The sequence below is a fragment of the Anabrus simplex genome, chromosome 1 (assembly GCF_040414725.1).
Source record: "Anabrus simplex isolate iqAnaSimp1 chromosome 1, ASM4041472v1, whole genome shotgun sequence".
Lineage (NCBI taxonomy): Eukaryota > Metazoa > Arthropoda > Insecta > Orthoptera > Tettigoniidae > Anabrus > Anabrus simplex.
The window spans coordinates 159,216,121-159,241,099 of NC_090265.1; the positions used below are offsets into that span (position 1 = coordinate 159,216,121).

The 24,979-nt window shown below is 39.3% G+C and overlaps 1 protein-coding gene across 1 annotated transcript in view; it reads left to right on the forward strand.

Annotated features, from left to right (window-relative positions):
- spn-E (spindle E) overlaps positions 1-24,979 on the forward strand; it is a 323,333-nt gene that overhangs the window by 56,926 nt on the left and 241,428 nt on the right. Inside the window, exon 7 of the mRNA XM_067157868.2 lies at positions 16,781-16,968. Coding sequence (XP_067013969.2) covers positions 16,781-16,968 — 188 coding nt within the window. The remainder of the gene's footprint in view (positions 1-16,780; positions 16,969-24,979) is intronic.

Below are 24,979 nucleotides of genomic sequence, written 5' to 3' on the forward strand. Positions count from 1 at the left end.
TACTTCTTTATGTAAACCTCACAGAGGCATCAAAATATTGCAACCACAATATACGTGATGGAAATAAGAAGCATAATTTTTATGGAGTTTCTTTTCACTTTTCCTTACATCATGTAACAACTGAAAACCGTCAAGGTCAGTTTTCTTTTTGCATATTACTGCTATAGGTGTCCGGCTCCATGGCTAAATGGTTAGCGTGCTGGCCATTGGTCACAGGTGTCTCGGGTTCGATTCCCAGCAGGGTTGGGAATTTTAACCATCATTGGCTAATTTCGCTAGCATGGGGGCTGGGTGTATCTGTTGTCTTCATCATCATTTCATCCTCATCATGACGTGCAGGTTGCCTAGGGATGTCGAATCAAAAGACCTGCACCTGGTGAGCCGAACCCATCCTGGGACCTCCTGGCACTAAAAGCCGTACGCCATTTCAATTCATACTGCTGTAAGTGGATATTATGGCTATAACCTGCATTTTCAGTGAAATATAAATAATTTCAAAGAATGTGTAATTCTTCATTATTTAGAATTGTAATAGAAAGTTTGTAGACTTAGTTTTGTTCTTTTATTTTTCCTTCTTTTTTAACGTCGCACTAACAGAAAGATGAGGAATGGCTAAGATTAGAAAGGTATTGTTCTTGTCGTTAATTAAGGTACAGTCCCAGGATTTGCCTGGTGTGAAAATGGGAAACCATGGAAAACCATGTTTAGGACTGCAGACAGTGGAAATCAAACCCACAATCTCCTGAAGGCAAGCTCATAGCGGCACGACCTACTTGTTCGGTTGTTTCATTCTTTACTGTACACACGACTCAAATAGAAACGTGGTGTACGTTCTTAGTTCACAATCCATGAATTGTTCAATCAGTTTGTGAAAAATAATCACTTAATCATGGACATTTCATTGTAATCATGAGCATGATGTTGGCTCGCAGCTGACGAACCGTAATCCACGCATTGTAGAGAGGACAGGGGGCAATGTTTGTTATCTTGGGAAGAATGAAGGGATGCACCAATATGAAGTTTTTTTTAAAGTAGTGGTGTTTGTAATATTCTGTCAAGTTTTAGAATAGACTTACAGTAATTGCCAGTTGTTAAATTTAAAAACAAATGGTACATTCGGTGTTTATATTGGAAAGCAATGACAGAAAAAACTCTTGTAGTTCGTGGAATGTTACTATTTAATTCAAATGTATGAACAAAACTTTCATCATATGATCATCTTTTCTTGGCAACAATATCGACCCTAATACTAATCTAATTACAGTGAAACTCGGTTAAGAAGTTCCCGCTTAAGAAGTGTGATATTCTTGGTCCCTTGAACGGTTGCGTTAAGATATACGTATATTTTCCCATTTATTCTGTTGTAAATATATTTCCCAGTTAAACAGTTCAAATTTTAGAGCCCCTTGAGATAGAAATCGTCCGCTGAAAGCAGCTCGTGGTTGGAACCCTCCAGTCTCCATGCAAGTTGAATCCTGTGTTAGACCGTTTGCGCCTGTCATGGGGCCTCTCCAGGCTTGCCAAGGCCATATGACGTCACGCTATGACAACAAGAACATCAGATGCTCACTCCCATTGGAATTGAATCGAACCCATCAGTCGAAATTTCCACTCCACCGTTCACGTCAAGCGGAATAGAATCTAATGGGATTCTACGCGGGAAACACAAAGCATGCAGTGGATGGTTTGATAAAACTTTAATGCAGTAAGTTGCGTGCCGCGACAGGGTGAAGTCATTAATCGAGGTAGTCTCAACATTAATTAAAAACCGAAAAATGTATTTGTCCACAACACAGCAGCTTCTTATGCATTACCGTGCTGTTTGTTAGGAACCTACATGTACGACAACCGTAGGGAATGCCACTTATAAAATTGTTCACGGTAAATACTGTACATTCCAAGCCATGTCAATTATTGCACTGACATACCATACTGTATATGGTCTCCAACATGATGATACGATTCTGAAATAAGGTCAACATCATCATCATCATCATCATCATCATCTGCAGTTTCCAACTGTTGGCCGGGTCTGCTTGGAACATAAGCCTCTCCATCTCCTCTTGTCTACCCACCACTTCACCCTAGTCACTCTTGCCTAGTCCTCTCGTCTTCTCTGTACACCCTCTTCCACTCCTTGTATCCACCTGTCTCTTGGTCTTCCTCTTGGTCGTTTACCTGTTATCTCCATTTCGTGCATCCTCTTCGGTATCTTTTCCTCTGTCATTCTCTTCATGTGTCGATACCATCTAAGTCTAGATGCTTCCATCCTATTCTGTAGTGGCTCTTCTTTTACTATATTTCGAACCTTCTCATTTCTCATCTTATCCCACCTTGTCACTCCAAACCAGGCTTCTGACACTTTTCAGGAATGCTCCTGCTTGTCTTCCACGCTCAATTATTTCCTTATTCTTCCACATTCCTCTACCCTAAGTACTTGAAACTCTCTACCTTCCTAAGCTGTTCCCCTCCAAGCATTATCCCTCTCGTAGTTCTCTCCTTTCTTGTTGTGATCTCTATCTAGCTCTTGCAACGGGAGTGTCACCGGCACAAGCTCTTATGGGGCGCACTTTGAGAAATAAACTAGATTTACTCAGACCTTCCCCAACAGTGTAGAAGGTTCATGACAAACATGATTTACATGAATATTTTGCATTATTGTTATGTCTTAAGTGGGACATGTTTTGCCTATTGATGATGCTTGTTGTTTAAAGGAGCCTAACATCGAAGGTCATCGGCCCCGTTTTGCCTATTTTTTAGGCATTTTCAGCTGCTGTTCCTACTATCTAAGATCAAAATTGCCAGGATCCTGGGTTTTGCTTAATAATAAAATACTTAAAATGGTTAAGCTGACATGAATTGTTTTAACTAAGAAATATTTTTGTGTGTATTATATATTTTATAGTAACATCCGGCTGATGTGAATTGTTATGACTCCTGGCTCAGTCCGGTGGTATTTGAAGATTTGAAGGTGCTCAAATACGTCAGCCTCATGTGGATATTTACTGGCACGTAAAAGAACTCCTGCGAGACAAAATGATATCAATCATGAAGACAACCTATGTATCTATTCGTCTAATGACAAGACTTTAGTTTTAGATCTTCGGATGTTTGTTAGATTATTATTAGAGATCAAGATTGGTTATTGTATGCTAATGTAAATGAGCAATAATTTTAATAAATATCCTATGTATTTCATATTTAAGAGTCCAAGATACCACACTTCTATTATTAAGTGATTGAACAGCTGGAAATGCCAGAAAATTTCCAAAGACCACTTTTCAAAAAGAGCGATTTGCGAAAGCAAATATCCCATAGACAAAGCTTGAAAGCCAAGAGTTCTGAGCATGGATTATTGAGTTTTCGAATGGAGATCTGCCATGAGTGAAGACTCTGCATGTGAAATATTTTTCAGGTAAGTAAAATGTAAAATGGTTCATGGTGTGGGTTACTGTAGTCACGTCCTAGTTCTTGAACCATGAGCAACGGCTGAGTGGCCTAGTATGTGGTCCTGAGAGTCGGGATACCAGTTGCTATGGAATGGGAGTGGCCATCTCGGACATATTCTGAGTCGTGGCCCTTCTTGTGCTCAGGCGGCTAGGACTATACAATCCACTGGTGGTCCATAACCCGTTAGAGGAGAGATCCTCACTTGGACTATGTGTAAGTAGGGTAGCATCCTGCTTCATGAATTTACTGAGCTCAGAACATTTTAAGCAAGCCTCGGACCTATGGGAATAACCGAGTCCCACTCCCATTTGACAGGCGAGGGACTCCTTGGAAACAGCTTGATGAACAAAATGGAATTCGATGGGGAGCTATCAATATTAATGGGGCTTATGGAAGAAAGAAGGTAGAACTGGCTGAGTCAGCAAAGAGGATGTATCTTGATGTGCTAGGAGTAAGTGATATATGGGTAAGGGAAGATAACGAGGAAGAGATAGGAGATTATAAAGTGTACTTGACGGGTGTTAGAAAGGGAAGGGCAGAGTATGGGGTAGGGCTGTTTATCAGGAATACCGCAACATAGTTTCTGTTAGGCATGTAAATGAGCGAATGATGTGGGTAGATTGGCAGTTGGAGAAATTATGACGAGAATTGTCTCAGTGTATTCACCATGAGAGGGTGCAGATGAGGATGAAGTTGACAAGTTTTATGAAGTATTGAGTGACATCGTGGTCAGGGTCAACAGCAAGGATAGAATAGTGCTAATGGGCGATTTCAATGCGAGAGTTGGAAATAGAACTGAAGGATACAAAAGGGTAATTGGTAAATGTGGGGAAGATATGGAAGCTAATAGGAATGGGAAGCGTTTGCTGGACTTCTGTGCTAGTATGGGTTTAGCTGTTACGAATGCATTCTTCAAGCATAAGGCTATTAACCGCTACACGTGGGAGGCTAGGGGTACCAGATCCATAACAGACTATATCTTAACCGACTTAGAATTCAGGAAATCTGTTAGGAATATACAAGTTTTCCAGGGATTTTTCGATGATACAGACCACTATCTGATCTGTAGTGAACTAAGTATCTCTAGGCCTAGGGAAGAGAAAGTAAAATTTGTCTGCAAACGAATAAGGGTAGAAAATCTCCAGGATGAGGAAATTAGACAGAAGTACATGGACATGATTAGTGAGAAGTTTCGAACAGTAGACAGTAAGCAGGTTCAGGATATAGAAAGAGAATGGGTGGCATACAGGGATGGTGTAGTAGAAACAGCAAGGGAATGCCTAGGAACAACTGTGTGTAAAGATGGGAAAAAGCGAACATCTTAGTGGAATGATGAAGTGAGAGCAGCTTGTAAACGTAAAAAGAAGGCTTATCAGAAATGGCTCCAAACAAGGGCCGAGGCAGACAGGGATTGGTACGTTGAAAGAAACAGAGCAAAACAGATAGTTGTTGAATCCAAAAAGAAGTCGTGGGAAGATTTTGGTAATAACCTGGAAAGGCTAGGTCAAGCAGCAGGGAAACCTTTTTGGACAGTAATAAAGAATCTTAGTAATGGGGGGAAAAAGGAAATGAACAGTGTTTTGAGTAATTCAGGTGAACTCATAATAGATCCCAGGTAATCACTGGAGAGGTGGAGGGAATATTTTGAACATCTTCTCAACGTAAAAGGAAATCTTCATGGTGGTGTTGCGAACAACCAAGCTCATGGAGAGGAGGAAAATGGTGTTGGTTAAATTACGCTTGAGGAAGTGGAAAGGATGGTAAATAAACTCCATTGTCATAAAGCAGCAGGAATGGATGAAATTAGACCTGAAATGGTGAAGTATAGTAGGAAGGCAGGGATGAAATGGCTTCATAGAGTAGTAAAATTAGCATGGAGTGTTGGTAAGGTACCTTCAGATTGGACAAAAGCAGTAATTGCACCTATCTATAAGCAAGGGAACACGAAGGATGCATCAACTATCGAGGTATCTCATTGATTAGTGTACCAGGCAAGGTATTCACTGGCATCTTGGAAGGGAGGGTGCAATCAGTAGTTGAGAGGAAGTTGGATGAAAACCAGTGTGGTTTCAGACCACAGAGAGGCTGTCAGGATCAGATTTTCAGTATGCGCCAGATAATTGAAAAATGCTACGAGAGGAATAGGCAGTTGTGTTTGTTTCGTAGATCTAGAGAAAGCATGTGATAGGCTACCGAGGGAAAAGATGTTCGCCATACTGGGGGACTATGGAATTAAACGTAGATTATTAAAATCAATCGAAGGCATTTATGTTGACAATTGGGCTTCAGTGAGAAATGGAGGAATGAGTTCTTGGTTCAGGGGTTACACAAGGCTGTAATCCTTCACCTTTGCTGTTCATAGTTTACATGGATCATCTGCTGAAAGGTATAAACTGGCAAGGAGGGATTCAGTTAGGTGGAAATGTAGTAAGCAGTCTGGCCTATGCTGATGACTTGGTCTTATGGCAGATTGTGCCAAAAGCCTGCAGTCTAATATCTTGGAACTTGAAAATAGGTTGAATGAATATGGTATGAAAATTAGGCTTTCGAAGATGAAAGTGATGTCAGTAGGTAAGAAATACAACAAAATTGAATGTCAGGTTGGTGATACAAAGCTAGAACAGGTCGTAATTTCAAGTATTTAGGTTGTGTGTTCTCCCAGGATGGTAATATAGTGAGATTGAATCAAGGTGCAGTAAAACGAATGCAGTGAGTTCGCAGTTGTGATCAACGGTATTCTGTAAGAAGGAAGTCGGCTCCCAGACAAAACTATCTTTATATCGGTCTGTTTTCAGACCAACTTTGCTTTACGGGAGTGAAAGCTGGGTGGACTCAGGATATCTTATTCATAAGTTAGAAGTTACAGACATGAAAGTAGCGAGAATGATTGCTGGTACAAACAGGTGGGAACAATGGCAGGAGGGAACTCTGAATGAGGAGATAAAGGCTAATTTAGGAATGAACTCAATGGATGAAGCTGTACGCATAAACAGCTTTGGTGGTGGGGTCATGTGAGGCGGGTGGAGGAGGATAGGTTACCTAGGAGAATAATGGACTCTGTTATGGACGGTAAAAGAAGTAGAGGGAGACCAAGATGACGATGGTTAGACGCAGTTTCTAACGATTTAAAGGTAAGTGGTATAGAACTAAATGAGGCCACAGCATTAGCTGCAAATAGAGGTTTGTGGCGACGTTTAGTAAATTCACAGAGGCTTGCAGACTGAATGCTGAAAGTCCTAACAATCTTTAATGATAATGTATGTATGTAAATAAAATGTAATTGAACTAATCAGTCTAGATTCTTTTGTTGTAATGACAAGTCTATGAAGTTTAAAAAAAAAAAATTCTTTATTTTACCTACAAGTTGCCTCTGATCACCATAGACTGACAAGAGAATCTGTAGCTGGGAAGAGGATAAAACATCCTTATGTGGCAGAACAACAGAAAGAATGGGGCGCTGTGTTTTTGTCATTATTTTCCAAGTTACAGCCGAATCTGAAAGAAATCTGTTGTTGCAGTGAATTATATTGAAGCAGGAAACTGCTCCTGTGTTACTCTGGATGCACTACAGACCTACAGTGTACCATATGATGCTGTGAAAGTGTTTTGTCAGTGGCAGTGCTCCATATATGAACCTTGATTGTGAAATATTATGAGGGGTTACAGTGGATCATCTTATGCGCGTTCAGTGTTGGGCTTATATGTTTAATTAGTTGTTGTTTGGTTACAGTGATGTCATTTTTGAATTATGTGGTAACAGTGGTGAAGTGTCTGGCTCCATGGCTAAATGGTTAGCGTGCTGGCCTTCGATCCAGAGGGTCCCAGGTTGGAATCCCGGCCAAGTTGGAGATTTTGACCTTAAATGGTTAATTCCCTTGGTTTGGGGACTGGGTGTTTGTGCTGTCCCCAACATCCGTGCAACTCACACACCACACATAACACTATCCTTCACCACAATAACACGCAGTTACCTACACATGGCAGATGCCGCCCACAGTCATCGGAGGGTCTGCCTTACAAGGGCTGCATACAGCTAGAAATAGCCATAAGAAATTATTATTTGTGGTGAAGTATGCATTTTTGAATATAAGATAATGTAAATATTTAAAGTCTCAGTATGGAGAGTCAAAGGAAGCAAAGCTTTTTAATTTACCTACCGGGCGAGTTGGCCGTGCGCGTAGAGGCGCGCGGCTGTGAGCTTGCATCCGGGAGATAGTAGGTTTGAATCCCACTATCGGCAGCCCTGAAAATGGTTTTCCGTGGTTTCCCATTTTCACACCAGGCAAATGCTGGGGCTGTACCTTAATTAAGGCCACGGCCGCTTCCTTCCAACTCCTAGGCCTTTCCTATCCCATCGTCGCCATAAGACCTATCTGTGTCGGTGCGACGTAAAGCCCGCAGCAAAAATTTTATTTACCTTTCCTTACTCGATGGAACAGCTGGTTTCATGCTGTCTTTTCTCCAAATGGGAAGACAGTCACATTTTTCAAGTCATCTTGGTATGAAATATATGTCAACAACTGTGGCATTAAGTACCTAAAAGAAAAAAATCCTATTAATCATTCACATACAGTCTTTGTCAAGGTTCATTCAGTAAAGATGGTTGAGCTTTTTGCTGAACTTGAGTGGTCTCAGTATCCAACCCCTCATTGGTCTCAATATCCAACCTCTCATTTCACCATCAGATGTTCAAATCACCATCAGCATTGTTGCTTGGCCTCACTCCATATGAACACTGCGGGGAGGTTTGGAATTGAATCCAGGCTTATGACACGCAATCCAGTGATAAATTGTGTACCACCACCTGTCCTATCATGGCGGCCAACATTCTGATGGTAAAAATTCTCTAATGTTCTTCTTCCTAGTGTATGCAGCTGACAGTCCATATTGTAAGCAACAACTGAACAAACTCCTGCATAATTATCTTGGAAAATATGTTGAAGGGTCCTGAAATGATTACTGAGAGTTGACAATGCAGCAGTGTAATACGAGGCATGGTTTTTAAGTAATTACCGTTTTGATACAGAAAAAAAAGGTAATGAAATTTTTTAAACGACTATTTTTTTTTTACACGTAAGCCTGTACCTTAAACTACTTCTCAGCATAATTTCCAAGCATATTAAGGCACTTGTCATATCGTGAAACCAGCTTCTGCATTCCATCCTCATAGAAATCTGCTGCCTTATGTGCCAGCCACTGCAGTACCGTCGTTTTTAGGTAATTGTCATTGCGCAGACCTCCTGAATGCGTTTTGAAGTGCAGGAACAAGTGGCAGGAACTAGGCGCTAGGTTGGGACTATATAGAGGATGAGCAAATTATTCCCAGTGAAATGAAGTGATGAGATCTCGGGTTTGATTAGCCATCTAGTGATGTATTTTTATTATTTTTATTTCCATCTGTCTCCTTTATTTTTCACTTGTCATTCATTATGTGTTTAGCATATTTTTAGCTTATATTATGATTACTTTAAGCCCCTCTTATTTCACTGAAGATGGCTCAAACGAGTCGAAACATGTTTGAATTTTATTGCTCCATTTAATGATGGAATTATGTTTTGAATTGAATTAGGAGGATACATTTAATTTTTTGCTTTGTAAAGTGAAAACCATCAATACGGAATGATTCTAATATCCTGTAATAGCCATGTGTGATCGCCCATTGTCATGAAGCAAAAAAATCCCATTTGTGAGCATGCCACGCCATTTTAGAGTTTACGTAAGGTCGCGCTATAAGTCTGCATTTATTGTGTAACCCTGGTACAAAAAGTCCACAAACATGCCCTGCCTATCCAGAAACACAATGCAAATGTGTTCGCAAGCTGGAATTGTTTGCTTGCACTTAACTTTCTTGGGTGATGTTGAGTGTCTTCATTCCATGCATTTGCTGTTTTGATTCCAGCGTAACATACGGCACCCATGTTTCATCACCGGTGATATTTTAGCTTAGGAACGCATCACCTTCATTACTGTATCGCTCAAGGAAAGTCCTTAGTACTTAAAGTGAGCACAACTTTTGATAATCTAACCTGACACAATTTTTATAAAGATCACTTCTTGAAATCTTGGGCAACTTATAACTTAATGACGAAATTGTAAAGCATTTGTTTTCTCAAACCTTTGCATCAACATTTTTCTCCAAGTCCTCAGTAATAACAGACAGTTGCCCACAACGCTTCTCGTCAGGTGGACATTATTACATGTAACCAATCTCATGATTAGACCCATATTGAATTTCTTATAATATGCTTACAATATTGTGATTTTTTATATCCCACCTTTTCAATACAATACAATTGAAAAGGTGGGATATAAAAAATCACAATATTGTAAGCATATTATAGGTGGACATTAGTCCAAACTTCTTTAAATGCTATAACCCATTTTCTTACCATTCCTTTGCTCATAGTGTATTCTCTTCTTCTTCTTCTTCTTCTTCTTCTTCTTCTTCTTCTTCTTCTTCTTCTTCTTCTTCTTTTTTTTTTTCTTCTTCTTCTTCTTCTTCTTCTTGCGTTACGGCCTCTGTAGGACCACGGACAGCTCCTTCATGCATTTTCTTCTTTTCCTCCCAGAACCTCTTCATCCTTTCTCTTCTTCTCTCCCGCTCTTCTTCCGAGATATTCAGTATCCTCTTCTCTTGTCTACTCCACTGGTGACTCTCAATCCTTTTCCTGTATCCATCCCTATCATTGATCTCTGCCATATTAGTCGGTATGTACTTGCTTCTCCAATTTTCCTTTTCTTCCACCTTGATCCCCAATCCCGACCAATCTTTCCGGAGTTCAACTACCCACTTGGTTCCTGTCTTTCCTTGTGTCCTCGCTGTTGTTTCCCATACTCTTTTCGTCATTCTATCCATATTCATCCTGATTACATGTCCTGCTAACCTTGCTCTTTTCAGTCTGATTTCTTCTGAGATTGTCCTCGTGTTCCGGTATAGTTCTTCCCTGGGTCTCCTCATCCATCTCTCACCTCCTCTCTTAGGGCCTTGTATTTTCCTCAATATTTTTCTCTCCTCTTTCTCTAGTTGTTCCGCACCATTTCTTCCTAGTGCTATTGTCTCAGCAGCATATAATACAGCATTTCTCACCGTTGCCTTGTAATGTCTGATCTTTGCGTCTGTAGATATATTCTTTTTATTGTATAGATCTCAGGTCATACAGAAGGCTGATCGCATCTTCTTTATCCTCTCTGTTATTCCCTCATTGCTCTTATTCCTTCCTGTTATAAATTCTCCTAGGTACTTGAATTTGTCCAATCCTCAGTGGTATTCAATGTCTTTGTTTTGTTGTAGGCGATCCTCAGTCCTACCCTTCCGGCTATATTGCTTAAGTTGTTGAGTTGTGTCTTTGCATCTTCTTCTGTCTCATTTACTATAGCTATGTCGTCCGCAAAGGCTAGACAATCTACTTGGGCCCTATTGTCCTTTTTGTCCCCAACATGCGTCTTTGGTATTCCCATTGACTCATTCATTGTTCTCCACTGCCTGATGACTTCATCCAGAGCTATGTTGAACAACATTGGTGATAATCCATCTCCTTGTTTGACACCAGTGTTATCAAATTCTTCAGAGAGTACTCCTCTGAATCTCACCCTTGCCTTTGCGTCTGATAGAATTTCCATTATGAGTTCATGTGTAGTGCCATCTAATCCTCTGTTCTTCAGGATTCTTCCAAGGGTTTGTCTGTCCATGGAGTCATATGCCTTAGTGAAATCTACAAAGGTTACCACCGTTTTTTTGTTCTTTAAGGCCCTATGTTCTATCAGTTGTTTCAGTATAAATATCTGTTCTATGCATCCTCTTCCCTTCCTAAATCCTGCTTGGTAGTCTCCAATTGTACTTTCTAACTGTTCTTCCAGTCTATTGAGCAGGACTTTCGACAACACCTTATAACCAATCTTTAGTAGCGAAATTCCTCTATAGTTGTTTGCATCCCTCTTGTCTCCCTTATGTATTGGTATTATGATCGCATTCTTCCATCCTTCTGGTAACTTCTTTGTTCTCCAAATCTGGCCAATGATGTTGGTCATGTTGTCTACTGCCTTGTCACCTCCCCACTTAATCATCTCAGCTGATATTCCATCTTCTCCAGTTGCTTTGTTATTCTTTAGATCGCTTATGGCCTGTGCGACCTCATCTCTAGTTGGAGGACATGCTCTCTTCTGTGTTTGTCCCCAGCTCCAGCTCTTCTTCAGGTGGTTCACAGTTTAACAGGTCATGAAAGTATTCTGCAAGTATCCTACAGTTCTCCTTCATTACTTTTAAAATAGTTCAATTAACCTTTCTCCGTTTTTGTTCGTCCTCTTGTGTGCTGGGTACTCACCTACTATCCCCTTATGTTGCTTCTCCCTCCCTACCTGTGCATTATAATCACCTACAAGTACAGTAAAAGTCCGCTATAGCGAGTACGGCATATAACGAGAACTCCGATATAGCGACGACTTTTTTCTGTCCCTTCAAAATTCCTATATTAAACTGTGTATCGTCCTTCGGTTACAGCGAGAGTCATATCACTGACGCATCCGTTATTACGAGCGATTAAGCGCGTGCGATTTTTTCCGTAAGCGATATTTATGCACCCCAGCGATGATATTGCATACGATCGATTACCTTTGGCATCGTTTCCTCGCTATGTGCACTAGCGATTTCTCTCGTCGACATTCGAAGGCGATGTCGGAGTCGATTAGTAATATCCGTCGACAGTTGTTCCGTAAAGAAAATTTGAAATGAAAGAGAACATATTTTCGTAATAAATGCGTAAATAACGTGTCCGATAACGGTTGTTAATTTACAAGTAACTATTCTCATTTTGGTTCCGTATTGAAGTTGACGTATGTCTCAAGTATTATTACAATATTATAAGTCCACCTGTTCAATACAATACAATATGATCCACTATTTCATGTGGTCAAATATTTTTTATACATAATACATAAAAGTCAAAGGTACATGTTTCACCCTCCTTACGGGCATCATCAGCCTATATCAATCTTAAAAATAATACATATACTTATAAATTATAGGTTAAAATGTTAAAAAATGGTTTCGTAAAACATTATACAATAACATCTAAAACAACGATAATGCACCAAAGTATGTTAAAAGAGAGTGAAATTAACAGTTTTGAAGAATAAAACGTGATTAAACATGAAATTTTGAGAGTCTAAAACTAAAATGGATCCATATTTTTATAATATCATTAAGACTGTGATGGCCTTGAGTATAAACACAATCATCAAAGGGGGATGTTTCTTCAATTCCCAAGTTGAATCCAAGGTGGTAAAATCACAGTCAGTTATTTAAAACGGAAGTCTGAATGTAATAAACAAGTTTAAAATGTATATGTTTGGGATAGTGGATCATATTGTATTGTATTGAACAGGTGGACTTATAATATTGTAATAATACTTGAGGCAAACGGTTGTTAACTCGTTAAAATTAAGGCTGACTAAACTACCGCTTAATTTTGAGGCTAAATCTGCAATTGAGTAAGAATGGGATACACCTTGAGATATGGCAGAGTGCTTAATTGATTTCAGAGGTTAGTTTATATTTTGTCGCGTCTGGTTTTATGAAAATTTATAGCGAGAAAGGTATAATTTCCCTACTGGCGCTTGAAGTGTGATTTCATCATACGTATAGTACGGTTAAGTTAGGATACGTGACGCTGTTTGAATAAGAAAACCGAAACTTTTGCAACAAAATGCTATCTATCATCTTCGGTACGGTATAGTTTTCTCACTTTGTGCATTTGCGAGCTCTCTCGTTGACATTCAAAGGCGATGTTGGAGTTTATTAGTAATACCCATTGACTGCTGTTCTCTAAAGAAAATTCGAAATGAAGGAGGAAAACATGTTTTCGTAATAAATGCGTAAATAACTTGGTCGATAGCAGTTGTTAACTCGTTAAAAATAAAGACTGAATTAAACGATATCTTAATTTTAATGTTATATACGGTAATTAAGTAAGAATGTGATACACCTCAAGATATGGCAGAGTACATCACTGGTTTCAGAGGATATTTCATATCTTCTCGCGTCTAGTTACATTTCGGAAAGACTATTTAAATGTAAATTTTTCGTGAGGAGGTTATCATTTCTCTACGTGCGTTTGAAATATGTTTCCATGATACATATACGGTTAGGTTAGGTGATGCCGTTTGAAGAAGAGAACTGAAGTGTTTGCCACTGAAACCTCTGGAGCGATACCGTATTTCTCAGAATCCAAGACTTTTTTTCTCAGAATCTCATGCAAAAACTCAAGAGTTGTCTTGCATTCGCGGCCTAACAGTAAGTTAATGGATACCACTGGCAACTACCGCAGTAACCACGCTACTTCTTTTCACACGCGCACAAAACTCGTTGACAAACGACCGCCTCCTTACTATAGCCTACATCGACAGTGAAGTTACACACAGGATCGCAGGAAATAGTGAAGAGAGTATGGCGTTCTGTTAGCGTTTACTAAAACGTTTCTCAAATCATCAAAACATGCGAGCCTTCGAATTCTTAGAAAGGCCATGGTTACTCAGTGGCAGAGTTATAACGCGTCTATTGTACTTGACGCTTAGCAAAATTCTTATAGACAGCAGGAATATTTTCGGCATAGGCCTAACTAAAACCAATATTTGGCGTTAGTGTGAAGACAAATAGCGGAATGGCCATACCGTGGCGCAATAAACTCGTTCGTTAACTTTTGACGTCCGCGATTAGGCCTACACATCGCTAGCCGCTGAAGTTGGCCGAACCTGGCAAGCTAGACGTGCGTGTAGCGGTAGCCGGTTACATCTGACGCTGAGTAAAAGTAACCGTTTCGTAGACAGCAAGAATAATTTCTTTTTTTTTGCTAGGGGCTTTACGTCGCACCGACACAGATAGGTCTTATGGCGACGATGGGATAGGAAAGGCCTAGGAGTTGGAAGGAAGCGGCCGTGGCCTTAATTAAGGTACAGCCCCAGCATTTGCCTGGTGTGAAAATGGGAAACCACGGAAAACCATCTTCAGGACTGCCGATAGTGGGATTCGAACCTACTATCTCCCGGATGCAAGCTCACAGCCGCGCGCCTCTACACGCACGGCCAACTCGCCCGGTGAATAATTTCCTGGTGGATCGTCGTAATGTACAGACGCGTGGAATAGGTACTGCCGGCAAATTTTCAACGGGTTCTCTTTGGTATTATGATGCCAATTTTAAGTTAATGGCCCTTAAACCCCCGGAAATAAAGAATAATTGTGCAGCCGCAAAAAAAAAGGCATGACGAAAGTCAATGTTTGGCGTCTAAAAATGCGTAGGCCTACTGTACAACAAAGGCATTCATATTCTTCTTTTCTTTTCTTTTTCTACCGCTTATCCCACACCTGTGGGGTCGCGGGTGCGAACTGTGTCGCACATGTGGATTTGGCCCTGTTTTACGGCCGGATGCCCTTCCTGACGCCAACCCTATATGAAGGGATGTAATCACTATTGCGTGTTTCTGTGGTGGTTGGTAGTGTAGTGTGTTGTGTGAATATGAAGAGGAAAGTGTTGGGACAAACACAAACACCCAGTCCCCGGGCTAGAAGGATTAATCAGAGACGATTAAAATCCCCGACCCGGCCGGGAATCGAACCCGGGACCCTCTGAACCGAAGGCCAGTACGCTGACCGTTCAGCCAATGAGTCGGACAACAAAGGCATTCATATGATTTTACAAAATACTTTTTGAGCCTGATTTAAATTTTTTGAAGGAAAAAGTGGGTTTCATCTTGGATTCGGAGAAATACGGTACTCTATTTTTTTTCAGAATGAAATTAAACATACAGTTTCACGTAGTATCGGATTTCGAAAAATAACAAACAAGTAAGCCGTAGTGTGGATAACATCTGCGGAAACGCAAGTTTTGAACAAACTGATTGCCGTTTCATACCGATTTTAAAATGCATGGGGGGGTTTTCCGAATTTATACAAAAATCGGATATAACGACAATCCGCTATAGCGAGTAAATTTTCCGACATTATGAATTCTCGCTATAACAGACTTCTACTGTATCTTTACTTGTCTGTTTGGTATGCTTTTCAGTGTATCATCCAGTTCTTCCCAGAAACTGTCTACAGCTTTCTTGTCTTTTCTGTTCTTGTCATTGGTAGGTGCATGTCCATTTACTATGTTATATTTTTTGTTCCCTGCTCAAATTGATAACGTGGATATCCTTTCACACCTACTCTTCATTTCAATTATGCCATCCTCATACCTCTTGTCTATTATGAAGCCTTTTGACTCCGCTGTGTCATCATCACTATTTCTTGTTTCTTGCATGGCTAGTATCCCAATGTTTCTTTCTCTCATCTCATCTATTACCTGTTTAAGTTTACCAGTCTTTACATTTATGGTCCCCATCCTGAAAATCTTTTTCGTTTTGATCCTTTTCGAGGTTCTTGGGAGCTCCGACTCTTCCCATTCGCACATTCTGGCTGGTCCCCCAGAATCCGAAAGCCTGCTTGGATCAACTTTGGTTGACGGGGGATTGTCCCCCTGGGGTAATCTCAATTCTACAGTGCGATCCATTCCATGAGCTAAAAGGAATGTTTGTTGGGACAGCTCGGGACTGTCCAGGTATACGACTGAGGTTGTTAGCCCCAGAAGATGAAATAAAAGCTTGATGTTCAGCTCAGGCTGGCATTTCCTGCAAACCTCACGCTTCGGTTTCCCCGCCGGTACTCGGGTGGCTGACTGCAGTGGTTTCCCACTGGGCGATGGGTGCGCCACGTCCCTACGCCTCATAGTGTATTCTCTATACACTTCACTAATCTGCCGATGAATTTCAACAGCTATAACATCTTTTGCATTTAGAAAATGAATAACAGTGCGTATTTCACACTCTGCGGGTCCATTCATTTTCAGAGGCATTTTCGATAGGCACAAACAAATGTAATTACTGGCTTTGCTTTCGTAATGGCATTTGTGGCTAGACTGCAGATGTATGTACTGAGTGCGCATGCTCTGAGTGATGATCGAAGTGCTGCAAACTCCTTACTTAAAAATGGTACTTACAGAAAAAACATAAAATTGGACAGCAAAATTCAATGGTTCGTAAACTACCCACCTGGACATAAATGGGTTAAAACCACGGGTACTTTCTTCCTGGTCCTTGTCCTTTCCTATTCCATCGTCGCCCTAAGATCTGTGTTGTTTGTTTGTTTGTTTGTTTGTTTGTTTGTTTGTTTGTTAGCCTTATGTATCCAGTCTGAGGATATATGGTACCATTTGTCTGTTGAAAAGAGATTTGTCCTCCCATAGCTTTAACTTATGCAAATTTTTTTCTTGATTATTAAAATAGAACACTTGACTTGCAGCTCCCTACCATTCGTCTAGATGAGCCTGGAATTTCTCCACTGGCTTACCAAGTTGCTGTGAGACTCATTGAAGGGTTTGATTATCTTGAGAAACAAGCTAAAAAGACCACTAGAGGAGCAGTGCTAGTTTTCCTACCTGGGATTTATGAAATTGAAGAATTATACAACTTGTTAAGCAACACCCCTGGGTGAGTAATGAAGTATAGGATGTTATTATGGGCTTTAGACCCAAGTGCCATTGAAGAAATGAATTTACAAATGTTATTTTGATTGTCAAGGTTAACTATGACATTGATTGAAAATATATAGTCTGTGTTGCAGTAGTGTGCATCAGGAATATATGGTAATGAAGGGGTAGAGGCTGGTTTGTCCAGATAGTGTCCACTATGATGCGTAATTTTACCATGAAAAGGACTGGACAAAGTTGTCTTGTGTAATTAATGCTTTTGTATGGTTCATGCATCTTGAATTCTGCAGGTCCTATTTAGGGCTGGTTTCACAGTTTAAGCCTAAGCCAAAGCTTTAATTAGCCATGGATGGTGCATAAGTAAAGTTTTTGATTTGGCTTTAAACACTGTAAGATTCACAGTAGTGCTTCTGTACTCAGCTTATTGAGCTGAACACCTCCACATAACTGGAAAGTTTGCTATGCTTGTACAAGCTCAGTGATTCAGCCCTTGCCCTTTTTGTATATACAGCGCCATGTTATTACTTGAGTAGGTTTGTATAGTGTATCCAGCAACATATACCGTCAAAATCAACAAGAAAGTGAATCAAAACATTCTGCAAACTCCAGTTCGCTAGAAGTTAGCATTTTGTTAGAAATTGTAAGGAACTATGTACATAGAATGTAAATTATCCATGTTATGGAGTAAGAAACCCCAAGTGTGGAATAAAATTGCAGATTTGCTTAAGGCCAAGTTTGATGTAGTATCTAGAGATGATACTATATTATTAATAGTAAAATTTACTACATGTGCAAACTTAGAATTGGAGGTTGGGTTTTAAGCGTGCCAGTTGAATGTACACAAGTATTAATGTTCTCATTCTAAAGCTATTGAGCTGAGCACAATGTAACTTCAAAGCCAATAGTGGCACTGAATGTATTTGAACAGAAAAATAATAAACATAATTCATATCTCCTGATTTAATTTGGCATGCGTGCGACTAGAACTCCAAGGACATGTGATAACTTGGCTGTTTAGAAAAAAATGTTTCTTCATTTTAACTCTTCCTTCATGGATGATGGCGACCCACAGAGAGGCCGTCGGACTAACCTTTCTTCCCGGAATCATCTCAACATAATACAAATTACATGTTTCATTGTACATAACCTCTGATTGTGATTCACTCCTCGCATTTGAGGTTAAACAGTGCTCTCGGCAGTGTTTAAAAATGACCGGTTGAACATCGGTTTTAGACAGTCTAAGTGATAAATAACATCTCTGCAATGCGAAAGCCATACTTAGGCATTGTTTAACCGTAGATATCATCTAAACACCGTTTCTGCAATCGGCCCTATATCTTTTAATTATGGACATGTCCTTGCTTGTCTCTTATTGGAAATTGCAATTTCCAACAGTATACAAATGATGTATAGATTTACCACCATCCAAAGTCAAGTTACATAGATACAACAGTTGTTGCTGTTTGAGTCATCAGTCCATAGACTGGTTTGATGGAGCCCTCCATGTCACCCTACCCTGAGCTAACCTTTTCATTTCTACGTGACTACTGCATCCTACATCTGCTCTAATCTGCTTGTCATATTCATATTCATACCTTGGTCTACCCCTACCGTTCTTACTGCGTACACTTCCCTCAAGCAAGTCCTGGGTGTCTTCAGATGTATCGTATCTTTCTATCTCTTCTTCTCGTCATATATAGTCAAATTGATCTCTCACCAATTCGATTATCTCTTCATTCATGATTTGATCTACCCATCTCACCTTCAGCATTCTTCTGTAATACCACATTTCAAAAGCTTCTGTTCTCTTTCTTTCTGAGCTAGTTCACAATCCAAGGAGAGGAAATCAAAATCGTGCGATTTGCCGATGATGTTTTCTCAGACTGCAGATGATCTCGAGAAATTGCTGAATGGTATGGATGGAGTCTTGGGTAAGGAGTACAAGATGAAAATAAATAAGTTCACTTCCATACAATGCCACGCTTCAGATGAAAGTCTTCAGAAACATCTTTCTTATTCCTATATCAATGTTCGAAGTGAGAAAATTTCTTTTCTTAAGAAAGCTCTTCTTTGCTTGTGCTAGTCTGCATTTTATGTCCTCTTTACTTCTGCCATCGCTTGTTAATTTACAACCAAGTAACAGTATTCATGTACTTCCTTTAAGACTTTATTTCCTAATCTAATATTACCCGCATCACCTGTCTTCGTTCGACTGCACTCCATTACTTTTGATTTGGACTTATTTATTTTCATCTTGTACTCCTTACCCAAGACTCCATCCATACCATTCAGCAATTTCTCGAGATCATCTGCAGTCTGAGAAAACAACATCATCGGCAAATCGCAGGATTTTGATTTCCTCTCCTTGGATTGTGATTCCCTTTCCAAATTCCTCTTTGATTTCCTTTACTGCCCGTTCTATGTAAATACTGAAAAGGAGTGGGGACAAACTGCAGCCTTTTTTCACTCCTTTCTGGAGTGTTGCTTCTTTTTCAAAGCCCTCGATTCTTATCACTGCAGACTGATTTTTATACAGATTGTAGATAATTCTTCGTTCTCGGTATCTGATCCCAATCACCTTCAGAATCTTAAATAGTTTGGTCCAATCAACATTATCAAATGCCTTTTCTAGATCTATGACTGCCATGTATGTGGGCTTGTTGTTCTTAATTCGATCATCTAAGATCAGACGTAAAGTCAGAATTGCTTTACGTGTTCCTACATTTCTTCTGAAGCCAAATTGATCTTCTCCCAACTCGGCTTCAACTTGTCTTTCCATTCTTCTGTAAATAATATGTGCTGTAGTTTTTGCACCTGTCAGCACCGGCTTTCTTGGGAATAGGTATAATAACATTCTGGCGAAAATCGGATGGCACTTCTCCTGTCTCATACATCTTACACACTAGATGGAATAACCTTACCATGCTTGTTTCTCCTATAGCACTCGGTAATTCAGAAGGAACGTCATCAATTCCAGGTGCCTTATTGCTATTTAGGTCTCTCACAGCTCTGTCGAACTCTGGCCTCAAAATTTGGTCTCGCAATTCATCAGCATCAACAGCCTCTTATCCCCAAACCAAATCATCTACGTTTTTATTGATACAACTGTTGGATATGTTCCTGCCATCTTTTGAGTCCTTATTGAAGTGCTCGTTTAATTGATCATTGATTTATTGAGAGTGCAGTGAATATTTCGTTTTATTGAGTCTAAGTAACTTGCAGGGACCAAGGTATGGGTTGCACAATTTCAATAGGAGGCGGCCTGAGGGTCTATTTGTTCTCGAGCTATATTAAGGAAGAGGGGTTGCTACATGACGCACCCGACCTTCACGTACTTCCTTTAGAACAGGGAAATAATGAAAGACAATGGCGTGGACCAACAGACCACATTTCGGAAGCTCGGCGAGAGGCTAGGATACTCATGATCGAGGTGCATATTGTGTACGGATGTTTTACCATTCAGCATATTGTGTACAGTTAGACTAGTTATTTTCATCCCAAAGCGCAGTAAAACACATCTTTTCTTTAATGTTAGGGCCCCCACTGCAATGTAAAGTGTGCAGGAAAGGGGAAATACTCATCTAACGTGGAAAGAATTAACAAACCAGCCAGAAGCGTGGTGCGAGCACACAGGTCACAGTGTTAAAGTGCTAAAATTTATAAATTTTTCTTTCTAAATCTTGTATGTGTCAGCATACACTTGTTAAAATGTAATATATTTTTGATCCTCAAGATTAACTCTATAAACGAGAAAGATGCGAGTCATGTATTTTTTAAAAATCACATTTGATGATTTTGCAACATACTTTCCGTATTTCTTGTTTTTTTAATAAACATGATTTCCTCTAAACTGATGTCGTGCCTCACCTTGTATCATTTTTAGCTATTAGTTGACCTCATCTTGTCCATATTAGATACATGTTCCCCATCAAATCCAGGGTGTACTTTGTAAGTTATTTTTTTCCTAGTTCGAATTTAGCACCCCCTAGGAGTGGCTGACTAGTCTGGGGCAGATTACCTTGATGCTAGAAAATGGGGACACTTTCTGCTTTGTCTTTTCCTAGAAGTGGTTTTCCATGTGAATTCTTAATGTTTATGCACGTAGATTTCCTTTCTCCAAAGGTTTCCTTGATTTTCCTGTATGCAGCATATACCTTGTGCTGCTCACTGATTAAGAATGAAACAGCATTAAAATATTCATGAAATAAAATACTCAATCGTCCGACTATGTAGTCTCACTTAGTACTTACCTGATTACTTACACATTCAATTGTTGAAGGGCGCCAGCTACAAATAAATATAACAGTAATAAGCTTACTTTGACAGCATAACATAGGTTCTGGGAAAAGGACGTTGTCGTTTGGTTTCCCAACTAAAATTTGAGATTTTCTGATCTACCATTGAAAAAAAACAATTAATTGTATTTGATACTAAACAAAATATATTCTTTAAATTTATAATTTAAATTATAAGTTAAGAACTTCATTTTCCTGTATTGAACTGAGATTCACAATTAGAATTAAAGAAGGTTCAACCTATTCAATACAAAATGTGTTGTACAAGGTGTTCACAACATATTTATTATTACTAGTACCGGTTTTGACGCTTAATGGCTAGAAATCACAAAGTGGGCAGAGTACATGTCATAAAAGTTGTATAGATAATACATACATTGCAAAATACAAATGATAGGCTATTTTCTCATTAAAAGCTAGAAGAATGATGTGTTAAATATGATATAATATAACACATAGAGGCGTTATAGTCTAATGAGGCAGGTGAATATTGTACAATAAAATTGGTCTGATGAATGAGAATAAAAGTCTTCACATGATAATAAAACTATGCAGTAAAATTGTCCACTCTTCTATTGTTGTTCAATGGAGACACATATAAGTCCAGGTCCAGTGTTGTATGTAGTTGGCAAGACCATCAAATATTTGTCTAAGGCCGGGACACCTGACGTTGAGAGGTTGAATAAGGTTGATTTTTAAGGTTGTCTCAGCTCAACGTGGGTGGTGAAGCTTAAAAGGAAGAAAAAACTAAGTTAATGAAATGGATAACTAAAAAGCTAAGAAGCTTCAAAATTAGATACCGGCCGGGCTGAGTAGCTCAGACGGTTAAGGCGCTAGCCTTCTAACCCCAACTTGGCAGGTTCGATCCTGGCTCAGTCCGGTGGTATTTGAAGGTGCTCAAATACGACAGCCTCGTGTCGGTAGATTTACTGGCACGTAAAAGAACTCCTGCGGGACTAAATTCCGGCACCTCGGCGTCTCCGAAGACCGTAAAAGTAGTTAGTGAGACGTAAAGAAAATAACATTATTATTATTTAAATTAGATACTTAGAACATGTCAGTGCCATTAAGTATAATAGGTTTTCTGCAATAGGCCAACACATACAGGATTCAAAGCATAATTTCACTACCATAGAACAAGACCTAGAAATTTTCAAAAACATAAACAAAGGCCCTTACTCGATGTTACGGAAAACTGTTTTATTCACTTAGATCAATTTTTCAATCCTAATCTAAACCTTAATGAAATTTCAGAAAAACCTAATATCCTTTTCGATTTTCTAATCAAAGTCTTTAGAGGTATCAAAATCACGGAGAGGAAATCGATCTTTTACGCTCTCCAAAACACTCTTCTATGTCCCACACCACCGCCACTCCGCCCCCCTGACCTGCCTTCTCCGCCTTCCCATCCCTTCCATTCCATTCCTCTCTCCTTCTCGCCCCTCCCCCCTCGTCTTCCCACTCCTCCCACCCTACCTTCACACTCAACTTACTCACACCCATCTCACTCATCCACAACTCTTCTCACAACAAGGTGAGTCTCATATCCTAACATATTCGGCCGTGATCCCATTTTTAGCTATCCATTTCATTAAGTTTTTTCTTCCTTTTAAGCTTCACCACCCACGTTGAGCTGAGACAACCTTCAAAATCTACCTTATTCAACCTCTCAATGTCAGGTGTCCCGGCCTTAGACAAATATTTGATGGTCTTGCCAACCACATACAACACTGGACCTGGACTTATATGTCTCCATTGAACAACAATAGAAGAGTGGACAATTTTACTGCATAGTTTTATTATCATGTGAAGACTTTTATTCTCATTCATCAGACCAATTTTATTGTACAATATTCACCTGCCTCATTAGACTATAACGCCTCTATGTGTTATATTATATCATCATATTTTACACATCATTCTTCTAGCTTTTAATGAGAAAACAGCCTATCATTTGTATTTTGCAATGTATGTATTATCTATACAACTTTTATGACATGTACACTGCCCACTTTGTGATTTCTAGCTGAAGATGACGCCATTAAGCGTCGAAACCGGTACTAGTAATAATAAATAATATATTGTGAACACCTTGTACAACACATTTTGTACTGAATAGGTTGAACCTTCTTTAATTCTAATTGTTATAATTTAAATGGCGAGATTTTTTTTTTGCTATGGGCTTTACGTCACACCGACACAGATAGGTCTTATGGCGACGATGGGATAGGAAAGGCCTAGGAGTTGGAAGGAAGCGGCCGTGGCCTTAATTAAGGTACAGCCCCAGCATTTGCCTGGTGTGAAAATGGGAAACCACGGAAAACCATTTTCAGGGCTGCCGATAGTGGGATTCGAACCTACCATCTCCCGGATGCAAGCTCACAGCCGCGCGCCTCTACACGCACGGCCAACTCACCCGGTAAATGCGAGATTTGCTGCGATAATTTAGATAAGTAAACTCTTTCAAGATTAAAATTATTGTGTCCACCTTTTCAATACAAATATATATTTTTAGTGGTTAAATTCTACATGAATGAAACACACCAGTTAGGGACATGTTTTGCCCTAGTTATGGGCATCTTCAGCCTATATTAATCCTAAGGTCAAGAATATAAACATTGGTACGTATAGTAAACTAACTTAATACTAAATACAATTGTCTTATGCTATTTACACAGTTTACAATATGTACAGTATGTACAACAAGTGCATTAACCTTGCCAGAATTTATGAACAATGAATTACATTTTTTACAATGACCAGACCTCTAATTGCAGATTGGATTGATCACAACTTGAATTGGGGTTTCTCAATAGTATTGACTAGAATTTATCGCTGCGTTAGTTGGGGTTTCTTCAGCTGTTATAGTCGCCTGAGTCATAAAAATTTTTACAACACCGGAATCTTGGATAAAATAGTTAATATTCAATTTATAGTCCACATGTAGTTGGAAATGAAATCCATTCAAACAAAGACAACATTTGGGCCAAAAATAAATGAAATTTATATAATTGTAAATTTAAGAGGGCTTTCTTTTGTACAATGCTTTAATTACATTTCTTATCCTAATCTCATTGACCTTATTCTGAATTCTGTTCGTATTATGAACAGTGAAATTTGTATTAACTTATTTTATAATGACTAGAATTCCAATTGTGGATTGGATTGGTCAAGCGTGAATAGGGGTTTCTCAAAATGTATTGACTAGAATTTATCACTGCGTGAGTTGGGGTTTCATCAGCAGATATCTTCAATACGGAACAAAATGAGATTAGTTGCTTGTAATTTAGATGATGATACAAAACTCTGAAATTTCAACTGAAAGAAACTCTAGGCATTACATTTTAAATCCTCTTGACCGGACATTCAATAGTTGTACAAGAAATTTATCCCTTGTTTCACTTAACAGTACCTTGAACACTTCGAGTGTTATTACGATGTATTCCTTTCATTTGGTATCAGGTGTACGTATCTCAAGCCTCTTTTGCTGAAGTATCCTTTGTTTCACAAACGAGATATATTATGGCTTGAAAATATAACCACACTTCACAATCAACTTTACAATTAATTCACTCATAACTGTTATTCTGTAATACGGTGACTCAGTATTCGGCTGTCACCGAACTGACACAAGAATTGATAAACTTAACCATAATAGGTTAATATGGTTGGTTGATACTGTATTGACTTGTCTGAATCCGTTACAGAACTATTTAA